Below are 24,935 nucleotides of genomic sequence, written 5' to 3' on the forward strand. Positions count from 1 at the left end.
ATGGTTGGTATATAGTGGGCTACATCAGAGTAACAGGAGGCATGCAGACTACTGCACCTGTGGTCATGCGCTTTGGGTTTCAAATAGCATATCTCTTTATCTTCATGAGTATGGATATAAATGCTCCTCTGGCTCTAAATGTATATAGGACTGTAAGTTTGCATGGAAACAGCAATTAGACTATGTAAAAACATTGCTTCCCTCCTTTCCTAGCCCTTCCATCTCAGAGCTCCTTGAGTTCTCTGGCAAGAGGATCCATACAGAAAATTCCTTTGATTCTTCCCTTCTTTCTCTCCCTATTACCTCACATTCCCCCAATTTGATGCTTTCTCACCAGAGAATCAGGGAAGCCAACATTGATCCAAGAAGCAATCAGCTCACACCCCCTGTACTCCGGACCAAAGGTTGTATAGTATATCACTGATGGGTAATTTATTATGTCAGAGAAAAATGCTGAAAGTATCCCTTCTCTAATGGAATGGAGGCACTACAGCAAGAATTGTTGTAAAGTGAATTTCTGGCAAGTCCTCTTCTACTGCAATCTTTATTATAAAACCATGCTGTGTTTCTGGAGAAAAACTAAAAGAAAAGGAATGACTTCAGGCTGTAATTAAACCATGTATTTAAAAATATGCCCCACATTTTTAATAGTGTAGGTCTAATCATTTTAAACTATAATGAGAATCCTGTACTGGACAGTCCATTTGTCCCCACCTTTCACAGCTTTAAGGTCTGCTCCTTGTTTTATTCAGTCTCTTTCTACTGAAATCACTTTCTCACTAACCTTCATTCATTTAAGGACTTATTGTCTTATGAACCCAGCAAATGAGAAGGGTTTTTTCTTTGAGAAACTAGAGTTAAGTTATTCACATTTCCTTCCCTCAGAGCAAAGCTTTGTAGATGGAATGGAGTGAACATGCAAATCCTTTTCACATACGTATCTCAACTGATGTTCAAAGCAACCCAGGAAAGAGGTAGGATGAGCAATGTCCCCATTTTGCTTATGAGAAAAAACACTTGGAGATTAATTGGCTTTCTCAAGATGATATAACCAGAAAGTAGGAGCAGAGAATTGAACCCAAATCTTAAGATTCTTCACAAGGCAACTTTTTCTGAGAGGCAAAGGCAACATTGACCCAGGTTTGCTGAAAAGCTTTGTAAAGAGGCCTGTGCCAGCCAGGCCAGTGCTCAGGAGGATCACAGTTTCATGGCCAGCTTGAGCAACTTAGACCCTAGCAATTTAGTGAGACACTGTTTCAAAATAAAAAGTCCTGGAGGTATAGTCTGGAGGTAGACCACACCTGAGTTCAATCCCCAGGACAGAAAAAAAGAGGCTTGTACTAGCAAATAATTCCCAAATTGCCTTTCAGAAGAGCATAAAGCACAAAATTATAGCAAATTAGGTATTCCGTGTTTTCGCAACATGTATAAGTCAAATTTAAGTTTTGAGTTAAATTTATCCCAAATAGAGCTCTATTTTCTCATACAGTCTACAAGTTCAGTACACACAGGGGCTCTTTTATAGACTACAGGTCCATTCCGAGGAGTACATGGGCTCATTCAACCATTTATATAGTACTTACAGACGTGTTTATTCTATTTTTATTTTTATGGTCACCTATTGGCCATATTTACAGTTTCATTTCATTTTTGGTTCTTTCAATTCCCAATTATAATATAACAAAAGAAAAGTTTGTTCTGGATTCTGAGATAGCTTTATGAACATATAGAGAAAAAGGATACCTTAATATTCTACATCAATGTATTTGCCTCTAACCAAACATTTCCCAGGGAAAAGAGAAAAGATGACACTTAAAAACTTAATTCTGCTGGGCGTAGTGGCGCACGCTTGTAATACCCGCGCTTGGGAGGCTGAGACAGGAGAATCGCACAGGTTTGAAGCCAGCCCCAGCTACTTAGTGAGGCTCTCAGCAACTTAGTGAGACCCTGTTTCCAAAATAAAAGTATAAAATAGGTCTGGGAGTATATCCCAAAGGTAGAAAAGCCCCTGAGTTCCATTCCACTCCCAGTACCACCAAAAAAAAAAAAAAAAACTAAATTCTCATCTGGGTGTGGTATCACACACCTATAATCCAAGTACTTGGGAAGCTGAGACTCTCCTTGGGGACAGCCTCAGCAATTAACACAATTCTTAGCAATCTAGCAAGACCCTGTTACAAAACAAAACAAAAAAGGACTAGGGGTAGAGCTCAGAGGTAGAATGCCCCTGGTTTCAACCCCCGGTACCACAAAAAATAAAGACTAAATTCTCCAATTTCTCCTCAGCACAATGATCATCACATTATTTTGCTGTGCCAATATTCTCTCTTCTGCCACTAAATTAATATACTGGCATTAGGGACTCAGAACAACAGAATCTGTCTATATGAAGTAAGCTGTCTATTGACCCCCAGACCAGCTAAGGAGTCCACTTTGAAAAGCAAGAAACACATTGAGAAACAAGAAGAAATGTACTTTTTTAAGTTTTAAGTAGTGACATTCCTTGAAGTGCATCATTTTATGACTTTAATGATCCCACTAGTAAATTTATATTAAATCATACCTGTTTCAGTGAAAAGTTTGGGCAAATAGAAGAAATTTGTTTGTATCAATAACAATATTTTCTGCCCAGAGAAGCTCTTGTTATGGGTTTGTGTTTCTACATTCAGAAAATTATTCAATGCAGAGAACCAGTGTCACTGACAATAGCCAATGGGATGACCATGTATGTCTGCAAGAAAGCATGTAGATGCATGTCTTGATGCCTGAGTTGGCTGCTTCAAACACTGATCACAGCTGCAGAACTAGAAGATAAATGTTTTCATTTGTGTGTTGAGAGGAAGCCTCTGATACTCTTCCTTAGCTGTGGTAAACCCTGAGAATTTGGGAGGTTTATTCTTTGCTAGACACCAATCACTAGCTAATTTATAATGCATGTATTTATTTGGACAGAAAAGGTCACCATTCTTGTTGGAAAACTGTAGAAGATACTAACATTTTCAAGCTGAAATAGGGCTTTCTAGACCACAAAATGTAGTTGGTATATCTGCATGGTTTGAGCATTTACCTGCCATATGCTAAACATATTCTTCAGCTGCTGGTATTATATATTTCCCTTTCTCACTTCTTTATTCCATTAGTGCTATTACCAGGAGAGTGGGGTATAGGGCTTTATGAATGCTCCATAAAGTTGTTCCAATGAAGTTGCTCCAATGAAGGAGCACTAAGCTGATTGTGAGGCTCTGATACCAGGTGTGCTACTGAGCACTCATCACTCATGTTACAGCCCCACTAATTAAATGCTTTGCTACATAGTGCCCATGACCTGCCTCACACATGTATTGTGACCACTTCAAAGAATGGCAAATTATGTTCTGAATTTTCCTACGTATTCTGCTCTTGAGAATTTTATTATTAATATTGTTCTTACCACATTTCATGACTAAGGAAGAGACCCCAGCATTTATGTATTTATTTATTTATTTATTTATTTATTTATTTATTTATTTTGTTACTAGAAAATGAACCTAGGGATAATTCTATCTCCAACATGTACCCCAAGCTGTTTTTATTTTTGTACTTTGAAACAGGGTCTTGCTAGGTTACTGAGGCTGGCCTCAAACCTATAATTCTTCTGTCTCAGCCCCTCAAGTGCTGGGATTACAGGTGTTTGCCACCACATCTGGTAAGACCTCAGCTATTTAGATCAGGCTGTTAAGATTTTGTGCATCACCCATTCAGATCCCATCACCAAATGGAAATTCCTGTTATAAAGTTAGGATAAATTGTATTACTCAGTCCATCTAATTGCTAAACTTGAGGTGACAGATCTCTGCACCCCACTCCTCAAAGGCTACAAGGGGATTTTCAGGATAGGAACAGTTGTTTATTTTCATTTTGGTCCTAGCTAATGAGACTTAGAGGTTATTTTCTCAAAGATTCCGTGTCCATGTTTAATTTCCTATTTTATTTCTTTTGTAATTATGCATCTCCCCACAATTGGTGTGTGTGTTTGTGTGTGTGTGTTGCATACCTGATGCTGCATCTCGAGAGATACAATGGAGAAGAAAGCCAACCTCATTCCTTTCCCTTGAAACTTTCAGTCTAGTGGAAAACACAGTGCAGAATTTCTCACCACATAGTCCCAAGGTGTATTAAACTCCACCTGTCCCAAGATGAACTCCTCATCTTCCACTCCAGACGCTTCTTCCCCTTGGCTTCCTCTTGTCAATGAAGAGATCCCCTCATTTGCCCAGTCAAGATACCTGAGAATTATCCTTTGCACCTTCCTCAATTTTCCCATTCATTCTAATCTAGCACTAAGTCTTTATGGTCTTTAACCTCTGAGATGTTTCTCAAATCTGTCTTCTGTCTCCAGTACCAGAAACCTAATCCAAAGTACTACTGTTAGTCTCCAGGAGGTCACAGCCGCTTCACTAGGGTCCGCATCTCTGGTTTTGCTACTCCATACATGTCCTTTATCATGTGTATCAAAATGAGAAAGAAGGAGCCTTGAGCTATAATGATAAAGCAATGCTGAGGTCTTTTCCAAAATTGCAAACCACAGCAGGGCATGTGTTGCATGCCTTTAATCCCAGTGCTTGGAAGGCTGAGACAGAAGGACCAAAGGTTCCGCAACTTAGTGAGACCCTGTTTCAAAATAACAAAAATAAAAATGACTTTGAGTGTGCCCAAAAGGTGAAATGTCCCTGGGTTCAATCACCATTACACACAAAAAATGAAAGAAATTGTGAACCTCAAACTTGTACAATCTGCAATCATTTGCTAAACAATAGTAATATACCAACAACAACAAGTAACTTTTATTGCACATATATTCTATCCTGAGTACTGTGCTAAATGATATTCAGCAGGAACTCTCTGTGACCTAGACCTGTAATATCATTAGTACTTGAAAACTTACTAAATATACAAATTATTTTATTTTAGTTTTTATTTGTTTATTTATTTTGCGGTACTAGGAATGAAACCTAGGGGCATTGTACCTCCAAGCTACACCTCCAGCCCTATTTATTTATTTATTTATTTATTTATTGTTTTGGTGGTAGTGGGGATGGAACCATTCTACCTCGGGGCTACACTCCCAGACCTATTTTATATTTTTTTGTATTTGGAAACAGGGTCTCTTAAGCCAGCCAAGGCTGGCTTAGAATCTGTGTGATCCTCCAGTCTCCGCCTCCCAAGTGCGGAGATTAAGCCACCACGCCCGGCTAGTCTTTTATTTATTTTTTTTTTTAAACAGAGTCTCACTGAGTAGCGAAGGGCTTTGTTAAGTAGCTGAGGCTGTCGGTGAACCGTGATCCTCCAGTCTCCAACTCCCAAATGCTGGGATGACAAGCGTGTGCCATCAAGCCCAGCTTATTTTGTTTATTTTTATAATTTTATTGGTTCATTGCAATTGTATATCAGAGTAAGGTTCAATGCAATACAAACATATATGTACGTAGCTCTTGATGTACTTCCTTCCACATTCCACCTGATACCCCTCTCCCCTCCTGATACATGCTAGGAAAACAGACAGTGGTAATTTTACATATTGCCAAAACATTATTTGAATTGTTTCCTTCCTCAACCCTCCTTTTTCCTTCCCATCTCCCTCTCCCAACACCCTTCCACTATTTTACTGGGTCTTTTTCCACATTATCCAAAGTCTCTTATGTTTCCTGTTTTCTCCCTAGATTCCACATATGAGAGGAAACATACAACCCTTGACTTTCTGAGACTGGCTGATCTCGTTTAGCATAATATTCTCTAGTTCCATCCATTTTCCTGCAAATTACATAATTTAATTTTTCATTTTATCTGAGTAAAATTCCATTGTGTTGTATTTACCACATTTTTTTAATCCATGCATCTGTTGACAGACACCTGGCTTGGTTCTGTAATTTGGCTATAGTGAGTTACACTGCTATAAACATGGGTATGCATGTATTGTTGTAGTATTCTCACTTTATTTCTTTGGAAAAATACTGAGGAGTGATTTAGCTGGATCATATAGTGGTTTCATCTCAAGTCATTTGAAGAATCTACATACTGAACTCCATAGTGGTTATTGTACTAATTTATAACCCCACTGAAAATGTATAAAAGTTTTTATTTCATTATTTTTTTTTTGTGGTACTGGGAATGGGACCCAGGGATATTCTATCTCCAAGCTACACCCCCAGCCTTATGTTTTATTCTTTACTTTGAAATAGGGTCTCACTGAGTTGCAAAGGGCCTTACTAAGTAGCTGAGGCTGTCTGCGAACCACGATCCTCCTGTCTCAGCCTCCCACATGCTGGGATTACAAGCATGCGCCACCATGCATGGCACTTTACCTTTTACTTTTTTATACTGAGGATTGAACCCAGGACCATTTTTACCTCAAATCTCTACCCGCAGTGTCCCTTTTTATTTTTTAATTTTGAAAAGGATCTCGCTAAATTTCTAAGGGTGGCCTTGAATCTGTGATCCTCCTGTCTCAACTTCCCAAATATTGGAATTACAAGCATGTGCCATCACACCCAGCACCATTTCTGTGTTTAAATTCTCTAAAATATATCATGGTATTTTTAAAGTCAGTTTCTTCATCTTAAACCTGGATGATCCCCAAGTCTTATACAGTTATCTTTTCTCAATAGATATTTCTTGATTATGCTTGATTGCAACTACCTAGACTTCCAAAGATATTGCTGTACCCAGGCCACTGCCTCTTCCTATGTATATGAATTTATGTATTTCTCCACTCACTCAGAAGACATTTATTGAGTGACTGCTGCCTGCCATGGGCCCCATCCTCCAGGAGCTCAGTCTGTTGGGAGTATCAACACACAAACAGGCAACTTAGCTACACTGTGAGCAGGAGTCATCATTATCGTGGAAATCTCCCTGAAGGAGCTGATATCTTCAATGGAACCTGAAGGATAAATTAGACCTAAGCAGGAGAGCAGAGCCCTATACATATACAGAACAAATACAGGGCCATGGCACAGGATGCTAGGGGACAATAATACCAGATGGAAGGATGGCAGACCAATTGGAAGTGTTCCAACACTCTAGGGGAGAGGTGAGGAAGACCTGAACTAAGAACACCTAGAGGTAAATGAATGGGTTTGGTTATATTTGGGAGATGGAACTGACGGTCCTCACTGATGGGTTGAATATGGAAGATGAGGCAAGGGAGCTGTGATGGAGGACCCCTAGTTTTCTGGCTCAATACAGCCTTACAACCTTATCATTTATTGAGTTAACTCCAGGAAAGAAAGGAGCTGGTTTGGGGAGTGGGGTTGAGGAGAAGACTGTAAGTTCAGTTTTGGTCATGTTGAGTTGAAGTGAGAATATGCAGGTGGAGAGGTCTGAAAATCAATTGGCTATAAAGATCTGGCACACTCAGAAGAGAACCAGAGGCTGGAGGTTCAGATTTGGAGAGTCATTAGCATGTAGACGAGGTCCTTTTAGGACAGTGTGCACACTGAAGGAGCCAAGTGCCCAGAAGAACCAGGGCATCATCCCTCAGTAAGAGGGAATTGACCTTACAAATGTGGGGTGCCAGAAAATATGTCTTTCATTCCCAGGCTCACATCTCTGCCTTAAAGAAGGTTTCTCAACGATGTCTATGTATCTTTAACCTAAACGTAAGGGAAAGAGCATCGACTATGCAATCCCAACCTCTCCATTTTTATCATAAAAAATACCAAAAGGAAAACTGAGCTGAAATTTTTGTTTTGTGCCCCAGGTGTTTTACATTCATTAACTCACTCAAATGGTCATAATAATCATGTGCAGGAGCTATTGCTGCTTCCAAGCTTTTGAGATTCAGAATGGTTAACTTACTTCCCCGACGACTTAGCTATTAAATGGCAGTAAGGAGCTTTGGCTCCAGGTCTGCCTATCAGTGCTGCACCACCTCCTGAAACACAGCTTAATCATAAGCCCAAGCACATCCTTCTTCCCTCCCTGCTTCATAAATATCATGTGCATCCTCTGCCTTAACACTTTGCTCACCATTAAGCTACAAATCCACCTGGAAAATATAAAGTTCCAATTTGTCGACAGTCATTTATGCCTTGGTGGGAATGAGTTTCAGATTCTTTCTTAGGAACAGATTTTTTATTTTATGGGAGAAGAACACAGGGGGCTTAGGGAAAGGAAGAAAAAGGCAGAAAGTGGCTAAGTTCTAAAAGAAAAACCATCCCCTTCCATCAGTTTCACAGTTCTACCTACTCTGAGGCATGTACTTCTAAGATTCTGGGATGTGCTGGGTGTGGTGGCACACACCTGTAATCCCAGTACTTGGAAAGCTGAGACAGGACTATCACAGGTTTGTAGTCAGCTTCAGCAACTTAGTAAGATCCTGTTTCAAAACAAACAAACAAACAAACAAACAAACAAATAAATAGACCTGGAAGTATAGCGCAGAGGTAGAATGCCCCTGGATTCAGTCCCTAGTACAAGAAAAAATCTGGTTGCTATTTCTGCATATATCTACTACTTTATAGATACTACCGCTTCTGGGTATGTTGCCCCAGTTGTCTGGGTCTGATCAAAGGTGACCTTAAACTGCACACTGTCCTCAACCCACTGTGGTTAGCAGGAGGCAGCCAGCACAGGCTGTGGTTGTGAACCTGTAATCTCTGGCCTTAGAAACCAGTCCCAAGCAATTACCTTGAGAATTAGACCCTGATGTGCACATTTAAAATCCTGAGCAGATGGAGGTGGGAGAGCTTGTTGGAAAGATGTGGAGGAGTCCCTTCTGCCCTGTCTGGGTCTGTTTGCCAAAATAAATTACATGTATCAGGGCAGGGCGTTGGTCCAAGCCCATTGAAATTCTGCTAACAGTCCCAACAGTGATGGTATTTTAGATTGGTTCTGTGAAATGATCAGGGTTAGGAAGAGAAAAATGATGTGTGAGCATCTGGTTGCTGCAGCTACTGATGGGGACAGTCCCAGGGGCAGACTTGGGGTGAGGGGAGCAGCCTCAAGGACCCCCTAGGACATCTGCTATTGGCAAACAGGGAAAGAGCCACACACTGGCAGCAGACAGTCTGGTTTGAGCCTTACGCCATAGCTACTAGCTATATGACCTAATCAACTCCTTCCTCTCTCTCAGCCTTTCCGCCCTGTATAAAACAAACCCTGGATTGAATGGTCTCCAAGGGCCTTTCCTGCTCGAACATTCTGTGACTTCCCTGACACTGGTTTGATTTCTTTCTCTGTAGTGCAGGAGGCCCACCCACCCACCTGCTTGTCTGTAGTCTTTCTGTTCTCACACTGACCTCTGCTGGCCATTATGAAAAGTGCCTCCGATAGTGTCTGGAAGAAGGAAAACAGCATTCATCACTGACTTAGTGGGAAGCTGCTTCTGCAGTATACTGTGTACTAAGACACAAACCGTAAGCATTGGAGATGAGGGAAAGGACCATACTAATATAAGCACATAATTAGTTTATCTATTGATGGCTGGCAAAACAACCCAGTAAAGAAGTGTGTGTGTGTCTTCTTTTTTTTTGCTTATTTTTTGTTTTGTCCACCTTCATTTATTGGTGTTACTCTTTGCTACTAAATAAATTTCAGTGGGTGGGAGGATTCCTTGTCTGGTATCCTTTAACTCCGGGCTCCAGAAGGGCTGGGCACCATGCTGAGGATGGAGCTTACAGCCAGCAGGGCCTCAGAAGCCTCCAGAAATCTCACAGGCTTTGATACTGGTCCTGAAGGCAGTCTTGAAGTGTGAAGCTGGCTGCTGGAATACCCACCAACTTAAATACCTGAGGCCAGTGCAGAGGGATGTGTTTTTATTTTCTTTCTTTCCATTCATTTATTTATTACTATGAATTGAACCGAGGGGCATTCTACCTCTGAGTTACACTGCCAGCATTTTTTTATTTTTTAAAAATTTGAGACAGAGTTTTGCTGAGTTGCTGAGGGTCTCACTAAGCTGTCAAGGCTGACCTCAAACCGAGGATCTTCCTGTCTCAGCCTTCCAAGCACAGGGATTATAGATATGTGCCACCACAACCAGCCAGGGAGTGATATTTTCAAAAGTCTATTTTGAAAAAGAAGTTGGTTTTTACTTTTAAATCATGAATTACTTAAGAGACAAACTTTCAGCTCTCTGAATATAATGGGGGATTCTGCAAATTCAGCATGTCCTCACACCTAAAGGAAAGGAAGCAGGCCATGGAACCCTGCCTTTGTTGGGTTAAGTCAGAAATCTTGTTAAACTCATCCCTATAATCAACTCATGTCTAAGTTTCCTTGCTTACCTTAGCTTTTTAGCTTGTGTTCACAAAGGCAAAGGAGCAGAGGTCAGGTGTGCTAGTTCATACGTCCATGTTGGGCACTGATCAAGCTCAACTAGTGATGTGAGCAGGATGAGAACTGGGTCCCACTTTCTTCCCTTGACATGGGAAAACTTTTGGCAGGGCTTAGATTTGGGTCAAGTGTTTAGTGCCCTGACTGTACCTTCTCTGCTAATAATAACATGGCATCAGCAAGCCTATCCTGCCTTCATCCTCCCACCAGGCAGTGTTCTCCCCAGCAGCTGGTTCTTATCTGTCTCCCTTGTTTCAGCCTCAGGCAGGCTGCCCTGGCCTCCTGCTGACACACAAATGTTCTCTTGAATGCTCCTTGATGACTTCCAGCCTGGAGCACTGCTTTCCTTCCAGCTGGTCCCCTACATCCTAACACATTGAGTCTTCAGCTTTCCTGCCTGGTTTTCTAGGCCTGGTTTTCTAGGCCTGCTTCAGCTTGGGCCCACTTGAATGTGCCCCATGATTCTCTCCACCCATGAGCCAGGAGTGAGCATTCCACAGACCTCCATGAGCAGCTCTTCTTTGTTCCTGCGGTCCTAAAGCTGTGTTCTGGACCTGTATGATTTGTCATGTTTTTTGTCTACAGTTGTCTGGAAACCCAAGGCCACATTTGTTTTTACTTCCTCTCGTATCTTCAACTGCCCCCCAGCACAATGTTTTAAAGCATTGCTCCTTTTCTCTTTAGCTTACACACACACACACACACACACACACACACAAACATATTGAATTTGTGCAAATTACAATAGTAAAATACAGAATCATTGTAAACAAAATTCCAGCAATGGGAGATCACAGTCTGAAAAGTAAATGTTCAGCTAGACACGATGGTGCACACTGGTAATCCCAGTACTTGGGAGGTGGGTGGGAGTTGGGGACAATCTTGTACCCCATTAAAATGTATAATTACAATGAACCAATAAAAATTTTTAAATAATTTATCACTTACTTCTTACATGAAGTATGAGATGGGGGAGACAGTCCAATGAATAAACCCGTTCATCATATAAGAGATCTGAAAAGGGTGCTATGAGACAATTACAAAGAGATACTTAGCTGGGTGTGGTGGTCCACACTTGTAATTCCAATGCTTGGGAGGCTGAGACAGGAGGATCTCAGGTTCAAGGACAACCTCAGCAATTTAGCAAAACCCTGCCTCAAAAATTAATAATAAAATAGGTATGGGGTGCAGCTTGAGGGAAAATGTCCCTGAGTATCACAGAGAAAGGAAGAGAGAGAGAGAAAGGGAGGGAGAGAGAGACAGACAGACAGAGAAAACAGACATAGACACTGACTTAGCACAAGCTGGGGGATTTAAAGGTAAGCTGAATCATGCAAGATGAGCTAGAGATAATCCAATGAAGAATGGTGGTTATGGAAATTCAGTCAAATAGTGGGCTCACGCCACAGCCTCATCATTCCCAGAAGTAAGCCCATTAAATAAGTTTTCAGCCCATCACATTTTGTGGCATATTTGTTGGGTATTGGGTAAGGTCAAGCGGTAGGTGTCGCCCAGAGAAGTACAACTCCTTGGGCACAGTGTCTTAATTCTTTGCAAAAGTCCTAGTCTTCATGGGCTTGATTGACATAGAAAATTATACTCCATAAGACTAGCACAGCTGGTGGCCACTTGCATTTCCAGTACATGGCTCTAGCTGCCATATAAGGCATCTTTCCTGTTTTTGGCCTTTTAGAAAGTAAACCTTGAAGGTGGGTACTAAAGGGCATGTTTAATGGGCTTTTGTCAGAGTTTTTCATAGATTGGTAGGAAATTGAGGACAGTCAGTAAAGGGCCGAAAGGTGGAGATGGGAAGCATTTATGAAAATGGGCTTTCTACCTGTTAGGGTGTTGTGTTCTTAGAGAGGTAATGCACATTACTAATGGTTTTCATTTTTCTGCCAAGAAAATTCAGTCCCTACTGGGATTTGTTCTAAATGATAGTCCAGCCTTCCTATGTTGTACCCACTGGGGTTAATTCTCAGTCTTAGTCTGCTTTAAAATGTCAGCCTGAACTCTCAGACTTAATTGTTAGAGACATTTTATAACCAGGGCATTCAAAATCCTCAGGCTGTTCCCTCTTGCTACCATAATTGATGCTTAATAGATATTCTCAGGCTCCTTGCCTTTTACACATTCAGTGCTGTTCAGGCTGGAGGGGAGGAAAGGAAAGAGGGATAGGAGAGCAAGTAAACAATCCGTATGTGTGTGAGAGTTCCCCGTGTCTGTGGCCAGGAGCCATGATGAGATCCCAAGTTCAGCCAAAAGATGGATTCTGACAGATTGGTCAGCTGAGGAGTTTCTAGGTTTCCCCTTCTCTGGCCCTCTAGGGCTATCTTCTTTAGGCACAGCTATTTCCAAACTTTACTGCAAGCATGTGGTTGGCCATTTGGATGTGAGTTATAAAATGCCACAATGCTCTCCAGTGTTCTGTTCTTTCACTCTTTTGACAATCTGATGGATGGTCTGGCATTAACTAGGAAGAGGACAATATTATCCAGCCTGAATAACTAATCTCCTAAGAAGTACAAAGTTGAAGGATCTTGGTGCACATGAATCTTCTTAAATGAACTTATAAAATGTGTTCTATCCAAATAAGCTTAGCAGCCCCTAAAATAGCCTTTGCTGATCCATGTCTGGAACTTTGGCATGCCTCAGAGATCTGTAAGCCAAAATTATTTAATAAAGTGGTGACAGTGTTCTTTGTGCATGGGAAAATGGAAATTGTTCATGTCGAGGCCTCTATTGACTAATGATACTCCTTCTGTCGTTTTCAGGGGCAACCTGGACTGATTGGAATTCAAGGTCCTGCTGGCCCTGAAGGATTCCCCGGCCCTACTGGTTTAATAGGATTGAAAGGAGAAAGGGGGTCCCCAGGGCCTCTAGGACCATATGGACCAAAAGGAGATAAGGTAAGATCTCGAAAGCTTGATTTGCCTCTGGTGCATGGGCCACAAGTATGACTGTAAAAAGTTGTACATCTCAGCTCTGCTTGTTTATGAAAATAATACCGTTACTGAACACTTTAGCACCAGGCTAACATCCTTTAAGAGGAGATGGGATGGGGGGTGCTGCTGATGGATCAGCCCATTTCTGGAGAGGTTCTCATGGCAAGCAAACTATACAGTGAATATATTAGCTACTGGACAGACAAGTGAGATCACTATGGTTTCGAAGTCATGTAGATTTGAACTGGACCTGTGTCCAAAGTGCAATCAGCAGGGCACTAGAAATCAAGCATCCAGGAAAGGAGACTGGGGAGTGTGAAGTCAGAATGCTTGAAAACAACCTGGGCCACAAATATAGGGAAAGAGCTGCAAGAAAGGAGAGTGTTAAACTGGGTGTGGTTGTCCATGCCTGTAATCCCAGTATTCAGGAGGCTGAGACTGGAGGCTCTTACATTGGAGGACAGCTTTGGCAACTTAGTGAGGACCTTTGCAACTCATTGAGACTCTGATTTCAAACAAAAGATAAAAAAGGGCTGAATGTGTAGCTTGGAGGCAGAATGTCCCAGGAGGCAATTCACAGTATAAGGAAGGAAGAGGGAGAGAAGGAGAGAAGGAGAGAAGGAGAGAGAGAGAGAGAGGGAGAGAGAGAGGGAGAGAGAGAGAGAGAGAGAGAGAGAGAGAATGAGAATGAATGAATCATGTTTAGAGACTCAGTTTATATCCCCTACCTATTTTAATCACATACTATTTACCCCCTTTGATGCGAGAGGAATTCTCTCACTAAGATATGGGGAGGGCTGAAGAGAATTATCACTCAACAGGTGATGTCCATGGTAATTTATTTATCACATAAACTCACAGCTCAGGGATGGAGGATACCATACTCCACATTAAGGCCACATAGGAGTTACACTCAGGAAAAGTGAACTAATAGGCTGTGGAAGTTCAGCTTTATAATACAAAGAGGTTGAGGTGCCCCTAGTTCCTGAAGGAGGATGCAATTTGGCTTGTTTGAATAATTCTGTGGGAATTCCGGGAAGATGGCGACTGAGAAAAGTGGGGCTTAAGAGCCCCGCTAACAACCAATCTCCATTACCACAAAATCAGCGCCTTTCATAGCCAGAAAACACCATCACCAGAGAAACAAAAAAATCACCAGGCTCCAGAGAGGAAGCGGACTGAGAACAGAGCTCAGAGCCACAGAGAAGATACATCGGCCTCATGCCCGAGGACACGGCAGCAGCGCCATACTGCCAGCAGCAGCGGCAAATTCACCTGATGGCTACAGCAAGCCGAGGTGAGCCGCTGCGGAACATCCAGGTGGGATTTTTCAGCGCAGGGAACATCTAAAGCTCCCAGTGGCTGAGCTCAGCACACGCTGCAGGGACTCAGAGTGGAACTCAAAACCAAGAAGAAATAAGCCAGCCTCACGGCCGAGGGCGTGACAGTGACGCCATATTGCCACCAGCAGCAGCAGCGAATTCACCGAGTCCAGTACAGCTACATCTGCGAACTCAAGAACAGTGAGTCAAATTGCGGGCCACAGAGTTGAAATCCCAGTACTGTACTCCCTGGGACTTGACCCAGTGGGGGAGTGGCGGTGGCAGAGATATCACACCATAGGAGAACGTGCAACCTGGCACCCCCCACAGTCTAAAGCAGCCTCTATCGACTCTCTGGGTCGGAGACTCTGTGATACAACTCAGTAAAGGAGCAGTGGGGTGTGAGATACTACAGACTCGAGATCCAGAGCACCTTAAGTGAAGTCATAGTGACCCAAGGGAAGAACCCAGAGAAGGCACAAACTTCTGGAATCATGGGAAAGAGGAACAACACTGGAGCAATAAATGCCCACAACCCCACAACATCAGAACCCGATAAAACAGAAAATCAGAGATTTCTAGAAGATCAAATCAGGAAAATAACTGTAGAAATAATAGAGGTGCTTCGAAAAGAACTCAGAGAGAGCCAAAAAGAGATAAAGGATGCAATTAATGAAGTAAAGGCCTCAATTCAAAGCACAAACAACTGATTAGAACACATGGAGAACAGAATCTTGCTCTTAGAAGATGATCATTCCAAAAATGAACGCATAGTTTCTAATCTAGAAAAAAATATCTGACAGCAGGAATCTGACATTGAAGAAATATGGGCCCATTTTAAGAGAGCTAACCTAAGAATAATTGTAATAGAGGAAGGAAAAGAAAGTGATACTAAAGGGATCAACAATCTCTTCAAGGAAGTAATAGCAGAAAATTTTCCAAACATAGAGCAAGAGGTTGATACACAGATCCAGGAAACTTATAGAACTCCCTTTAGTCAGGATCGGAGAAGAGGATCCCCACACCACATAATTGTCAAAATGACCACTGTGGAAGCCAAGCAGAGAATCTTAAAGGCAACAAAAACAAAGGGCCAAGTGACATTCAGAGGCAAACCAATTAGAATCACTCCAGACTTAACAAACCAAGTAATGAAATCCAGAAGGGCTTGGAGTAACATATTCCAAACTCTGAAAGAAAACAACTTCCAGCCAAAAATTTCCTACCCAGCAAAACTTTCTATCAAATTAGATGGAGAAATAAGAAGCTTCCATGACAGAACCTGAAGGAATTTATGTCTTCAAAACCAGCGCTAGAGAAAATACTCAGAGATTAACTACAAAGAAGAAATAGGTAACACACACCAGAACCAGAGAAACAAGAGTTTCCATCCAACAGTCAACTAAGATTGGTTATCTGTGGAGATTCATTATTTATGTTAGTCTTTTACCTATCTCTAAATTGTATTGTTTGCCTTTATTGTTGTTAATTTTTAGGATTTCTAATATTAATATACCTTCAGATATAGCATTTGGAAATATTTTATCCCACTCTATCAGTAAATTTTAACTCTGTTTACATTGTCTTTGGAAATACAATATTTTTTATTTGGGGGGAGCTTGTTTACCCTTTTGTTGCCTGTGCCATTGAAATCATATCCAAGAAATCACTGCCAATTTCAATGTTGTGCGGTTTTATGACCCAGATTTTCTTCTAAAAGTTTATAGTCTTAAGATTTATATTTAGGTCTTTTATCTATTTTGAGTTAATACTTGTATATGGGATTAGGTAAGGGTCCAATTTTATTCTTTTCCATGTAATTATTATTTTTCAACAATATTTAGTTAAAAGATTATTATTGCCACCACCAAATGTTCGTGGAAACCTTGTCAAAAATAACTTGATAATATAGGGAAGAATTTTGCTCTTGGCTTGTATTTAACTCCAATGGATTATATATCTGCCTTTAGAACAATACTACACTGTTTCAATCAGTGTAGCTTTATATGGTTTGAAATCTGAAAATATATATCTTCTAGCTTTGTTCTTTTTCAAGATCATTTTGGGTATCTAGAATCCATATTCCATATTAGGATAGATTTTTTCTACAAAATAAATATATAAATATTTAAATATATGATAGTTTCACCTAAAAAATAGAAAAAAATTCTCTGTTAAGAAAGAAAGCAAAAAGAAATATTGAAATATTATCTTTAAGTCATCAAAAGCTTTTTATCAGACAAATGAAACTGTTATGTGAGATTGTCATTTTTAATTTTGGATAAATTGCTATAATACTAGATGTCAACCACTAAGCCAAGCATGGGAAGGAGGGATGGGGAGAGAATGGGGTGGGGATCGGGTGGGGGCTGAATGGGTGATGTGTGCATGTATGTCTACAAAAGTTTGTATCCCACTATGATGTATGAATACAGTGCACCAATAAAAAAAGTAAGAAATTAAAAATAAATAAAAATAAATAAAAAATAAAAATGAATAATTCTGTGGTTCAGCCAAGAACTGACACAGCCATTCAAAGATAAGGAGGAGCTGTACCTTGTCCATGTGATCTGGAAAGGTGTAGCTAAAGGACCTGAACTGAAGGAGCAAAATGGTGGAAGATGTGTAGCCAGGCCATTCCATTTGAAGTACTAAGATTACAGTAACCCTTGTGCTTTTCTCCAGATCTTGAGCAGAATATGATTCTAAGACTTAATTTTAAGGACAAGGCTTAAGGACAAGGACTGGTCTCATAACCCAGACATATTCAAGACCTTAGTTAAGCCGGGCGTGGTGGCGCACGCTTGTAATCCCAGCATTTGGGAGGTTGAGACCGGAGGATCACGGTTTGTGGACAGCCTCAGCTACTTAGTGAGGCCCTCTGCAACTCAGTGAGACCCGGTTTCAAAGTAAAGAATAAAAAATAGGGCAGGAGGTGTAGCTCGGAGGTTGAATCCCATTGGGTTCCACCCCCAGACCCGCAAAAAAACAAAAACAAAACAAAAAAAAAAAAAACCCTTAGGTAGAAGCTGGTGATCACTTGGAACTTCTTAACAACATAGGTTTTGGGATCAAATGAATGACTCTACAAAATCTAACAGATAACTATTGAATTGTCTCTTATGCTCCTCTGCCTACTCCTATTTCTAGGGTCCCATGGGAGTTCCCGGCTTTCTTGGCATCAATGGGATTCCGGTGAGTATGTCTGCAGCAACATTTGTAATATCATCCTCTGAGTTCTGCTTCATAGCTGGGGTGCTTTGGCCTTAGCAACTTCCTATCTTGTGCAAGCACGATTTGGAGGTATGTATTGAGGTTATTTGTGGTGAGGTTTGAAAGGCAATAGTCACAAACAGTTACCCTTGGACTCAGGAACAGATAGCTGTAAATCAGGTGGTCAGGGGTGGAGGGACATGTGAATAGTTATATAAGAAAGCATCGATATTGTAGCCCACATGAGTTAGTGAGTTAGGTCTTGTGGGTTTAAGGGGAGCTTTGATTGGAGATGAGAGACAGGTTCTGAGGTGCAGAGACAGAGCCATATTAGAGCATCTATATACTCATTATGGAATAATTAAGAAGGCACACATAATTAGAAAGAAAAAACCCTTAATGATACTTTGACTCATTTTGTTTCAGTAATTTGTACTCTGCAGCCTGGATTCATTTCACAGTGAATTTACCTTTAGTTTTTACAAAGTGACTACTCCAGAGGTCTGTTGGAGGTAGCCTTTTCAACTTATGCTGTGGACGGACCTCTGCTTTGCTGGAGATAAGTGGATATTTTAGAGTCTGCAGACACCTCCCATTCCCATTCTAGCTATCCCAATTCCTTACTATCTCCATTTTCATCCTATATCTCTTCTGAAGCCACTGCTAGAGAGTTCATGGTAACATTTCAGTAGCCTTTAAAATGCTATTGTAGCCGGGCGTGGTGGCGCACGCTTGTAATCCCCGCGCTTGGGAGGCAGAGACAGGAGGATCGCGCAGGTTCGAAGCCAGCCACGCGCGCTGGCTTAGGAGACCCTGTTTCCAAACTAAAAATGTAAAAAAATATTGGTCTGGGAGTGTAGCCCAGAGGTAGAAGGGCTTCCAGGAACCCCAGTACCACCAAAAAAAATGCTATTGTATTGTATGTTGTAACTTACTGACTAGCTCTTTTGGGTTTTGTCCTTTGCAACTTCTCTCTGTGTTTAATCCTTAGCCTGGGCTATATCTATAGCCTAATTTTCAGTCTTGCTTAAGAAAACACCAGAATATTGTGGAAACTCAACAAAAAATGCAGCTTCTTTTAGAGCCTCTCGTCCTTCTTCCAATGACCTCTGAGTTCTTCCGACACTCATCAAAGTGTGGTTTGGGAAGTACTAGTCACAACATCTTGTGTTATGATACATAATCATCTCATATCAGGGGAGGGGGTACAAATATCTTTGTGCTAATCTATAGAATTTTTGAGCATCTGCTCTGTGCTAGCACTCTACTATGGGGGTATGGATAAAACACATGGCTATGCCTGCAAAGATATTATCATATGATCCATTTTTCTCCCAGAATCTAGTAGACACTTGTGGCTTTGGTGAAGGTTCTTTTATATTGTATTTGTTACATGTATCATTACATCTGCCATCTGATTTTTTAATCTTATTTAAATGGAGTGTCTGTAAAACTCTCAGAAATAGACCAATAAAAATAACTTGTAAAGGCGTGACAATCATTTTATGATGTCCCCTGATATTTTTATGGCTATGTTCCTATCATTATTTTAACCAAAGTCTCCATTAAGAGTGTCTCTTCTGGGGTGAAGGAAGCTATCAAAAGGCAACCTTCATCATTCATCTTGTGGACCTGGCTAGATCAATGGGGAGTTGGAGCATGCAGTGTTAAAATGCCCTTCCTCCTGTAGTCTCTTTGCAATGAAAGTTGGAAAGAAGTGAATCCTGTGACACCCAGGCTTTTTTCATAATGATGCTGGAACCTGCCCCTGAGTCTACCTGGACACTTCTGCCTTCCACTTATAGCCAAGAGATCCCTAGAGCTTGTAGGAGTTGACTGCTACTATTAGAGTCTTCACTGAATGAGATAAAAAGTTACAGCCTTCCAGACTCCTCTAAATGAGCTTGCTGCTCCCAGTATACACCTCACTCCTTTGGCCCTTCCATGACCAAAAGTTATCTCTGCATTTCTTTGACTTTTGATTGCTTTTAGGTTCAGACTCCATGTCTCGTTGCTTCATGAAATCTTATGGCTCCTTTATTTCTTTTTCTCTCTCTCAGCTATTCAAGAAGTATATGTTGTGCACCTTCCATTTGGTGCTTCCTTCTTCTCTCTATTTCTGAAATCCCAGGAGTCCTTGGTGTCTGTCTCAGATCCTCTGTGTCCTCATTTCATATAACTCCATGGTATTCATCAATTATCCTTTGTGATAGTCCATCTAGCTCCTTGAGGCCATAGTTTATGTCTTCTGCTCCTCCCAGAGGCTAAGGGCTGAGTTCAATAACAGGTAAGAAAACTATAAAGGTTTGGAGAACTGAGTCCATCCTCTAGAGCCTCTAGAATCAACAGTTCTAAAACGGACAGAGGAAAACATAGACACTGTAGGATCAGTCAGACTAACTACTTTGTTCAACTTTGAGTAACTACTTAATCAATTTCAATGAAACCAAGAGCTTCTCCAGTACATCTTACTAAGCTGGATTACTTCATGGCTTTGGTAAACCTCCTAATACTGACTGATGGTTAACATATGTGTCACTGGTTTGGGTCCAAAATTGCAATTTTTGCTGTCATGTAGACAATTTCAACATGAGTGGGAGAGTAGCCATTTCAAGACAATTGAAGTCTGCACTGAGGGACAAAGCAAGCAGTGGAGAGAGTGAACAAGCAAGCATTCATTAAGATATTCAACATAGACTGAGGGTGGCAAGGCTATGGCTTTTAATGCTGTCCCAGCTGTGAGTTGGTCTGTTGGCACCAACAAAAATGTATGTTTATCAAATTCTTTCAATTCAAGTAAGTTGAGAATAGAGGTTTTCAAGTTGTTCTTTGCAATTTATGTTTATTTTTCCCAGGGAGTCAATCTTAGACATTTCCTTGCCTAGAAACTTGCAAATGCACATGCTAGATTTAGATCTTCAAAGTGGACACATACCACTAGCCAAATGGAAGCTTTTCCTTTGAAACTGGATTCTGGGTAGCATTGCTTTTCTGAAATACAGAAGATCCTCCTAGGCTGTATGGTCATTCCCTTGTAGCTATGTAGAAACATGGCTTCCTGCCTCGAAGAGCTATATTATCTTTAAAAGCTCACACACACATATGTAAAAGTATTAGTTATAACCAGAAGGGACAAAGTACCCGAAACTCTGTGGTGCTGAGAATTGAGAGGAGGTAGAGTTCAGTCTGTGACTTGTTCTTGCTGACCTGCCTGAGAGAAGACTTACCATTTATTGAGCTCATATTTAGTAAGCCTGATCTCACTTTATGTTGACCATAACCAAATGGAGCAGGCATTATTCATTTTTAATGTTGACAGTACACTTTGAGCTAGGTATTATTCGTGTTCATTTTACAGATGAAGGAACTGAGGCTGCAGTTGAGGAGTGGACAAACTGGGATCTGAGCACAAGTCCAGCAAGCTCAAAACATGTATTATTCACCATCCCATGGTATCAACGGGATGAGAAAGGGCTGACATTTCTGAGTTAGAGGTTAATTCCAAAAAATTACACTTAGGTAGAAAAGAGTAACAAGGTATCCCTGAAATCCTGTAGATAAGAGATAGCAATAATTTAAGTGATAAAATTATTGAATGACTGAGCTCAAGTAAAAAAAAATGTGAATACCAAAGGGTAAGAATTCAGGCAATGGAAAAACTTTGGTGTTAAACAAAAATTCCAAGAGTAAAGAGCCAGCCTGTTGTCTTGCCTTAAATCTCTGATATCCAGCTGAGAGATAACCTAGGAAGTGGCAGGGGACATTTCACAGTGGTGATTAGGCTCCCAGCAGGAAATAGACATTACAACCAAAGAGTTTAACTGAATAGAGTTGAAGGAAGAGTATGTTTAAAGGATGTGGGCAGGATTAAGGAAAGTAACAATGGAAGTTGAAGCAACTAACTCAAAGCTGTTAATCTCCTAGACCCAGTGTGGAAGAATGGAATGGTAATAATGGAACCCAGTGAGACCTGGAGCCATGGAATAGCTGTTGCTCAACAGGAGCTAAGACTGTAGAGAAATGTGGCAATTGTCAGGGAAGAAGAGAATGGAGGAATTAAATAATCTGTGCTCTGTCTTGTTTGCTCCAGTCTCCAGCCTGTGTCTCACAGTAACCAAATAAAACAGGAGGATGGGAGAAAGGAGCCTGGGTGGTACCAGTCAGAGAGATAAAGCATAAAAGGGAAATATCTGGGGTTCTTCAAGGCAATGATAATAACCTAAGAGTTGAAGACTGTAATAAGCTACCTGAGTTTCCCTCAGTGAAACTAAAAAATATTACCTGAGACTATGGCAGTCTACCTCTAAGGGCTTTGCTAAGTTGCTGAGATGGTCCTTGAACCTGTGATCCTCCTGTCACAGCCTCCCAAGTACTGGGATTACAGGCATGTACTCCAATGCCCAGATGTAGCAAGTTTTTTTGCAAAGAAAAGTCCAGACACCTCTTCTGGATTTAGCATTCCATGAGTTCAGTAGTTTAGACTCACACTTCAATATTAACAGTCTGTCGACCTCCTACAACTGCATCAACTGTGAAAATGAGATAGAATTCTTTGAAGCATTTTCTCTGTAAGATTCTGACAAAAGAGTGCTGCCTCTAAGACAGTATACTCCTTATTCTTTGGGAATACATTTCAAGACCTGAAATGTAGAAGCCTGAAACGATGGATAGCACCAAATTTTACCATATAAAACCATTTTTTTCACATTTTAAAATATTTTATTTAAATCTTACTGCTAAAACAATGTACTTGCACAGAAAAAATACAATGATCCACTTTACCCTCAAGTGTCGCAAAGTTTCTGGCCAGTTTGTTGACAATGAAGCTGAAGACTGCTTAGGGCATAATACAGGAAGATACAGGTTCCTGGGTTCTGCCCAATATCAGATTGCAGGTGTCCTCGATGCCAGCAAAATCCACAGCCACAGGAAGAAAGGGCTGATGCTCACTTGTCAGAGCTTGGAGATGAAGCAGCAGGAACCATTGTGCCTAGGAAACCTCAGCCTTCAGCCCTCAGGTGAGGGCAGGATCTGTGAAGGGGCACTGCCCCTGACAGGCTTCCAGAGCTGCCATGCTAGGAAGATGGAACCGGAGAACAGCTAAGAAGCAGGACACTCAAAGCCCTCCCCCAGAGATCCAAAAATCCAGTTACCCAATTGATATAAAACCTTTTCCATCTTAACTAAATACTTAGCATGCACTATGGTCAGGACTTTTTGCAGTTTGAGGTGTGACAACCAAACTAACACAAAGTTTTTTCTGTCTTCCCAATTTTATGGACATATTTATTCTTACCATAGACTTTAGCAAGTCCAGCATATGAATGATTTTTTTCCTCTGCTGAGAACTTTCACCTTTTCACCCAAAGGGAGCACATTCCAGCTTCTTTTTGGTTTATTCGAATTGCCAGCATCACTCTTCTTATGCTTTGGGGCCACTAATTTTTATTTTTTTATTGCTGCATTGTAGTCATATATCTTAATGGAGTACAAGATGTTAGAGGCATACATGGACACATTACTCAGCCCTTCCCCAATTTCCTCCCCATTCTCTCCCCCTCCCTCCTTCTCATGTTTGGCTTAGTACTTGACTTTGATATGTTTGTGAATATATATCATGCACATTAGGAAATTTCCCTTTTCTCCCTCCCATCACCCCTAGCTAGGCCTCCTTATTTGCTCATCTGTGGGTTCTCCTCCTTCGTCTAGAGTTCCTCCTATAACCCTTTTCTCTCCCTAACTTCCATATATTAGTGTACACATCAGATTTTTGCTCAGCCATAAAGAAGAACAAAATTACATTATTTACAGAGAAATAGACAGAACTGGAGCACATTCTGCTAAGTGAGATTAGTCAGTCACAAAAATGAAATGGGTCCACTATTAAGTAAAATAAGGAGTACTTGAACATAGTATCATTGTGATACCACCTTAAGAATCAATATGATAACCAAGATGGCTACTAAGTGATTAACAGGCAGGTGGAATACACAGCATAGATATCCTGGAAAAGGTATGATTTATATCATGGGTGGAATGGAGTGGTATGGCATGAGATTTGATTACACTAAGAATAATGCATGGTTTAAAACTTTGAATTAAGCTAGGCATGGTGGCACATGTTTGTAATTCAAGGACTTGGGAGGCTGAAACAGGAGGATCACAGGTTTGTGGCCAACCACAGCTACTTAGTGAGGCCCTCTATAATTGAGTGAGACCCTGTTTCAAAATAAATAAAGAATAAAATAGGACTGGATGTAGCGTGGAGGTAGATTGCCTCTGGATTCCATCCCCAGTACCACAAAAAATAAAAAATAAAACTTTTGAATTATGCATTTCTATTGGTAAGAGGAGACTACAGGTCATTCGAAAAGCTCATTTTGTGTGTGTGTGTGTGTGTGTGTGTGTGTGTGTGTGTGTGTTTGTGTGTATGTGTTATTATGGGGGATTGAACTCAGAGGCATTCCACCTCTGAGCAATACCCTCAGCAACTTTTATTGTTTGTTTTGAAACACGGTCTTGCTAAGTTACTGAGACTCTTGTTAAATTGCTGAGACTAATAGTCTTGAACCTGTCATCCTCTTGCCTCAGGATTACAGGCATGTACCACCACGCCCAGCTTGAAAAGCTCATTTCTGAACATGTTTCTGAACATATTTCTCTCAAATAATTAAATCTAAATTTGGTTAACCTATGTATATTGTGACATAATTCACAAAAGCCAAAATACATATATATGATAAATAATATATATATATATATATATATATATATATATATTTCTAGGCACCCACCAACAGGTGAATTGATAAGAAAATATGGCATATATGCATAATAGAGTTTTGCTCAGCCATAAAATAATGAAATTATATCTTTTGCAGAAAAATGGTTAGAAGTGGAACCCATAAGTTTGAGCGAAATAAGTATCAGAGAGAAAAGTATATTTATTCTCATATATGGAAGCTAAAAAGAATAAACAATCCAAAAAAGGAACTCCATGAAATTAGGGAGGAGATTAGGGAGAAGGAGGAGAAGAGGGAAAGGGTAGGTACTAAGAAATGAAACTGACCAAATTATGTTTTGTGCATGTATAAATATATGACAATGAATCTCAATATTATGTATTATTATAATGTATCAA

General features: G+C 40.7%; 1 protein-coding gene across 1 annotated transcript in view; it reads left to right on the plus strand.

Moving 5' to 3' along the window:
- Window positions 1-24,935, plus strand: part of COL4A6 (collagen type IV alpha 6 chain) — a gene marked incomplete at both ends in the record, with an annotated part of 330,422 nt that overhangs the window by 232,624 nt on the left and 72,863 nt on the right. The window contains 2 exons of the mRNA XM_080718967.1: window positions 13,089-13,223; window positions 17,732-17,776. Of these exons, the coding sequence (XP_080575093.1) occupies window positions 13,089-13,223; window positions 17,732-17,776 (180 nt within the window). The remainder of the gene's footprint in view (window positions 1-13,088; window positions 13,224-17,731; window positions 17,777-24,935) is intronic.

The sequence above is a fragment of the Muscardinus avellanarius genome (assembly GCF_963383645.1).
Source record: "Muscardinus avellanarius genome assembly, chromosome: X".
NCBI lineage: Eukaryota > Metazoa > Chordata > Mammalia > Rodentia > Gliridae > Muscardinus > Muscardinus avellanarius.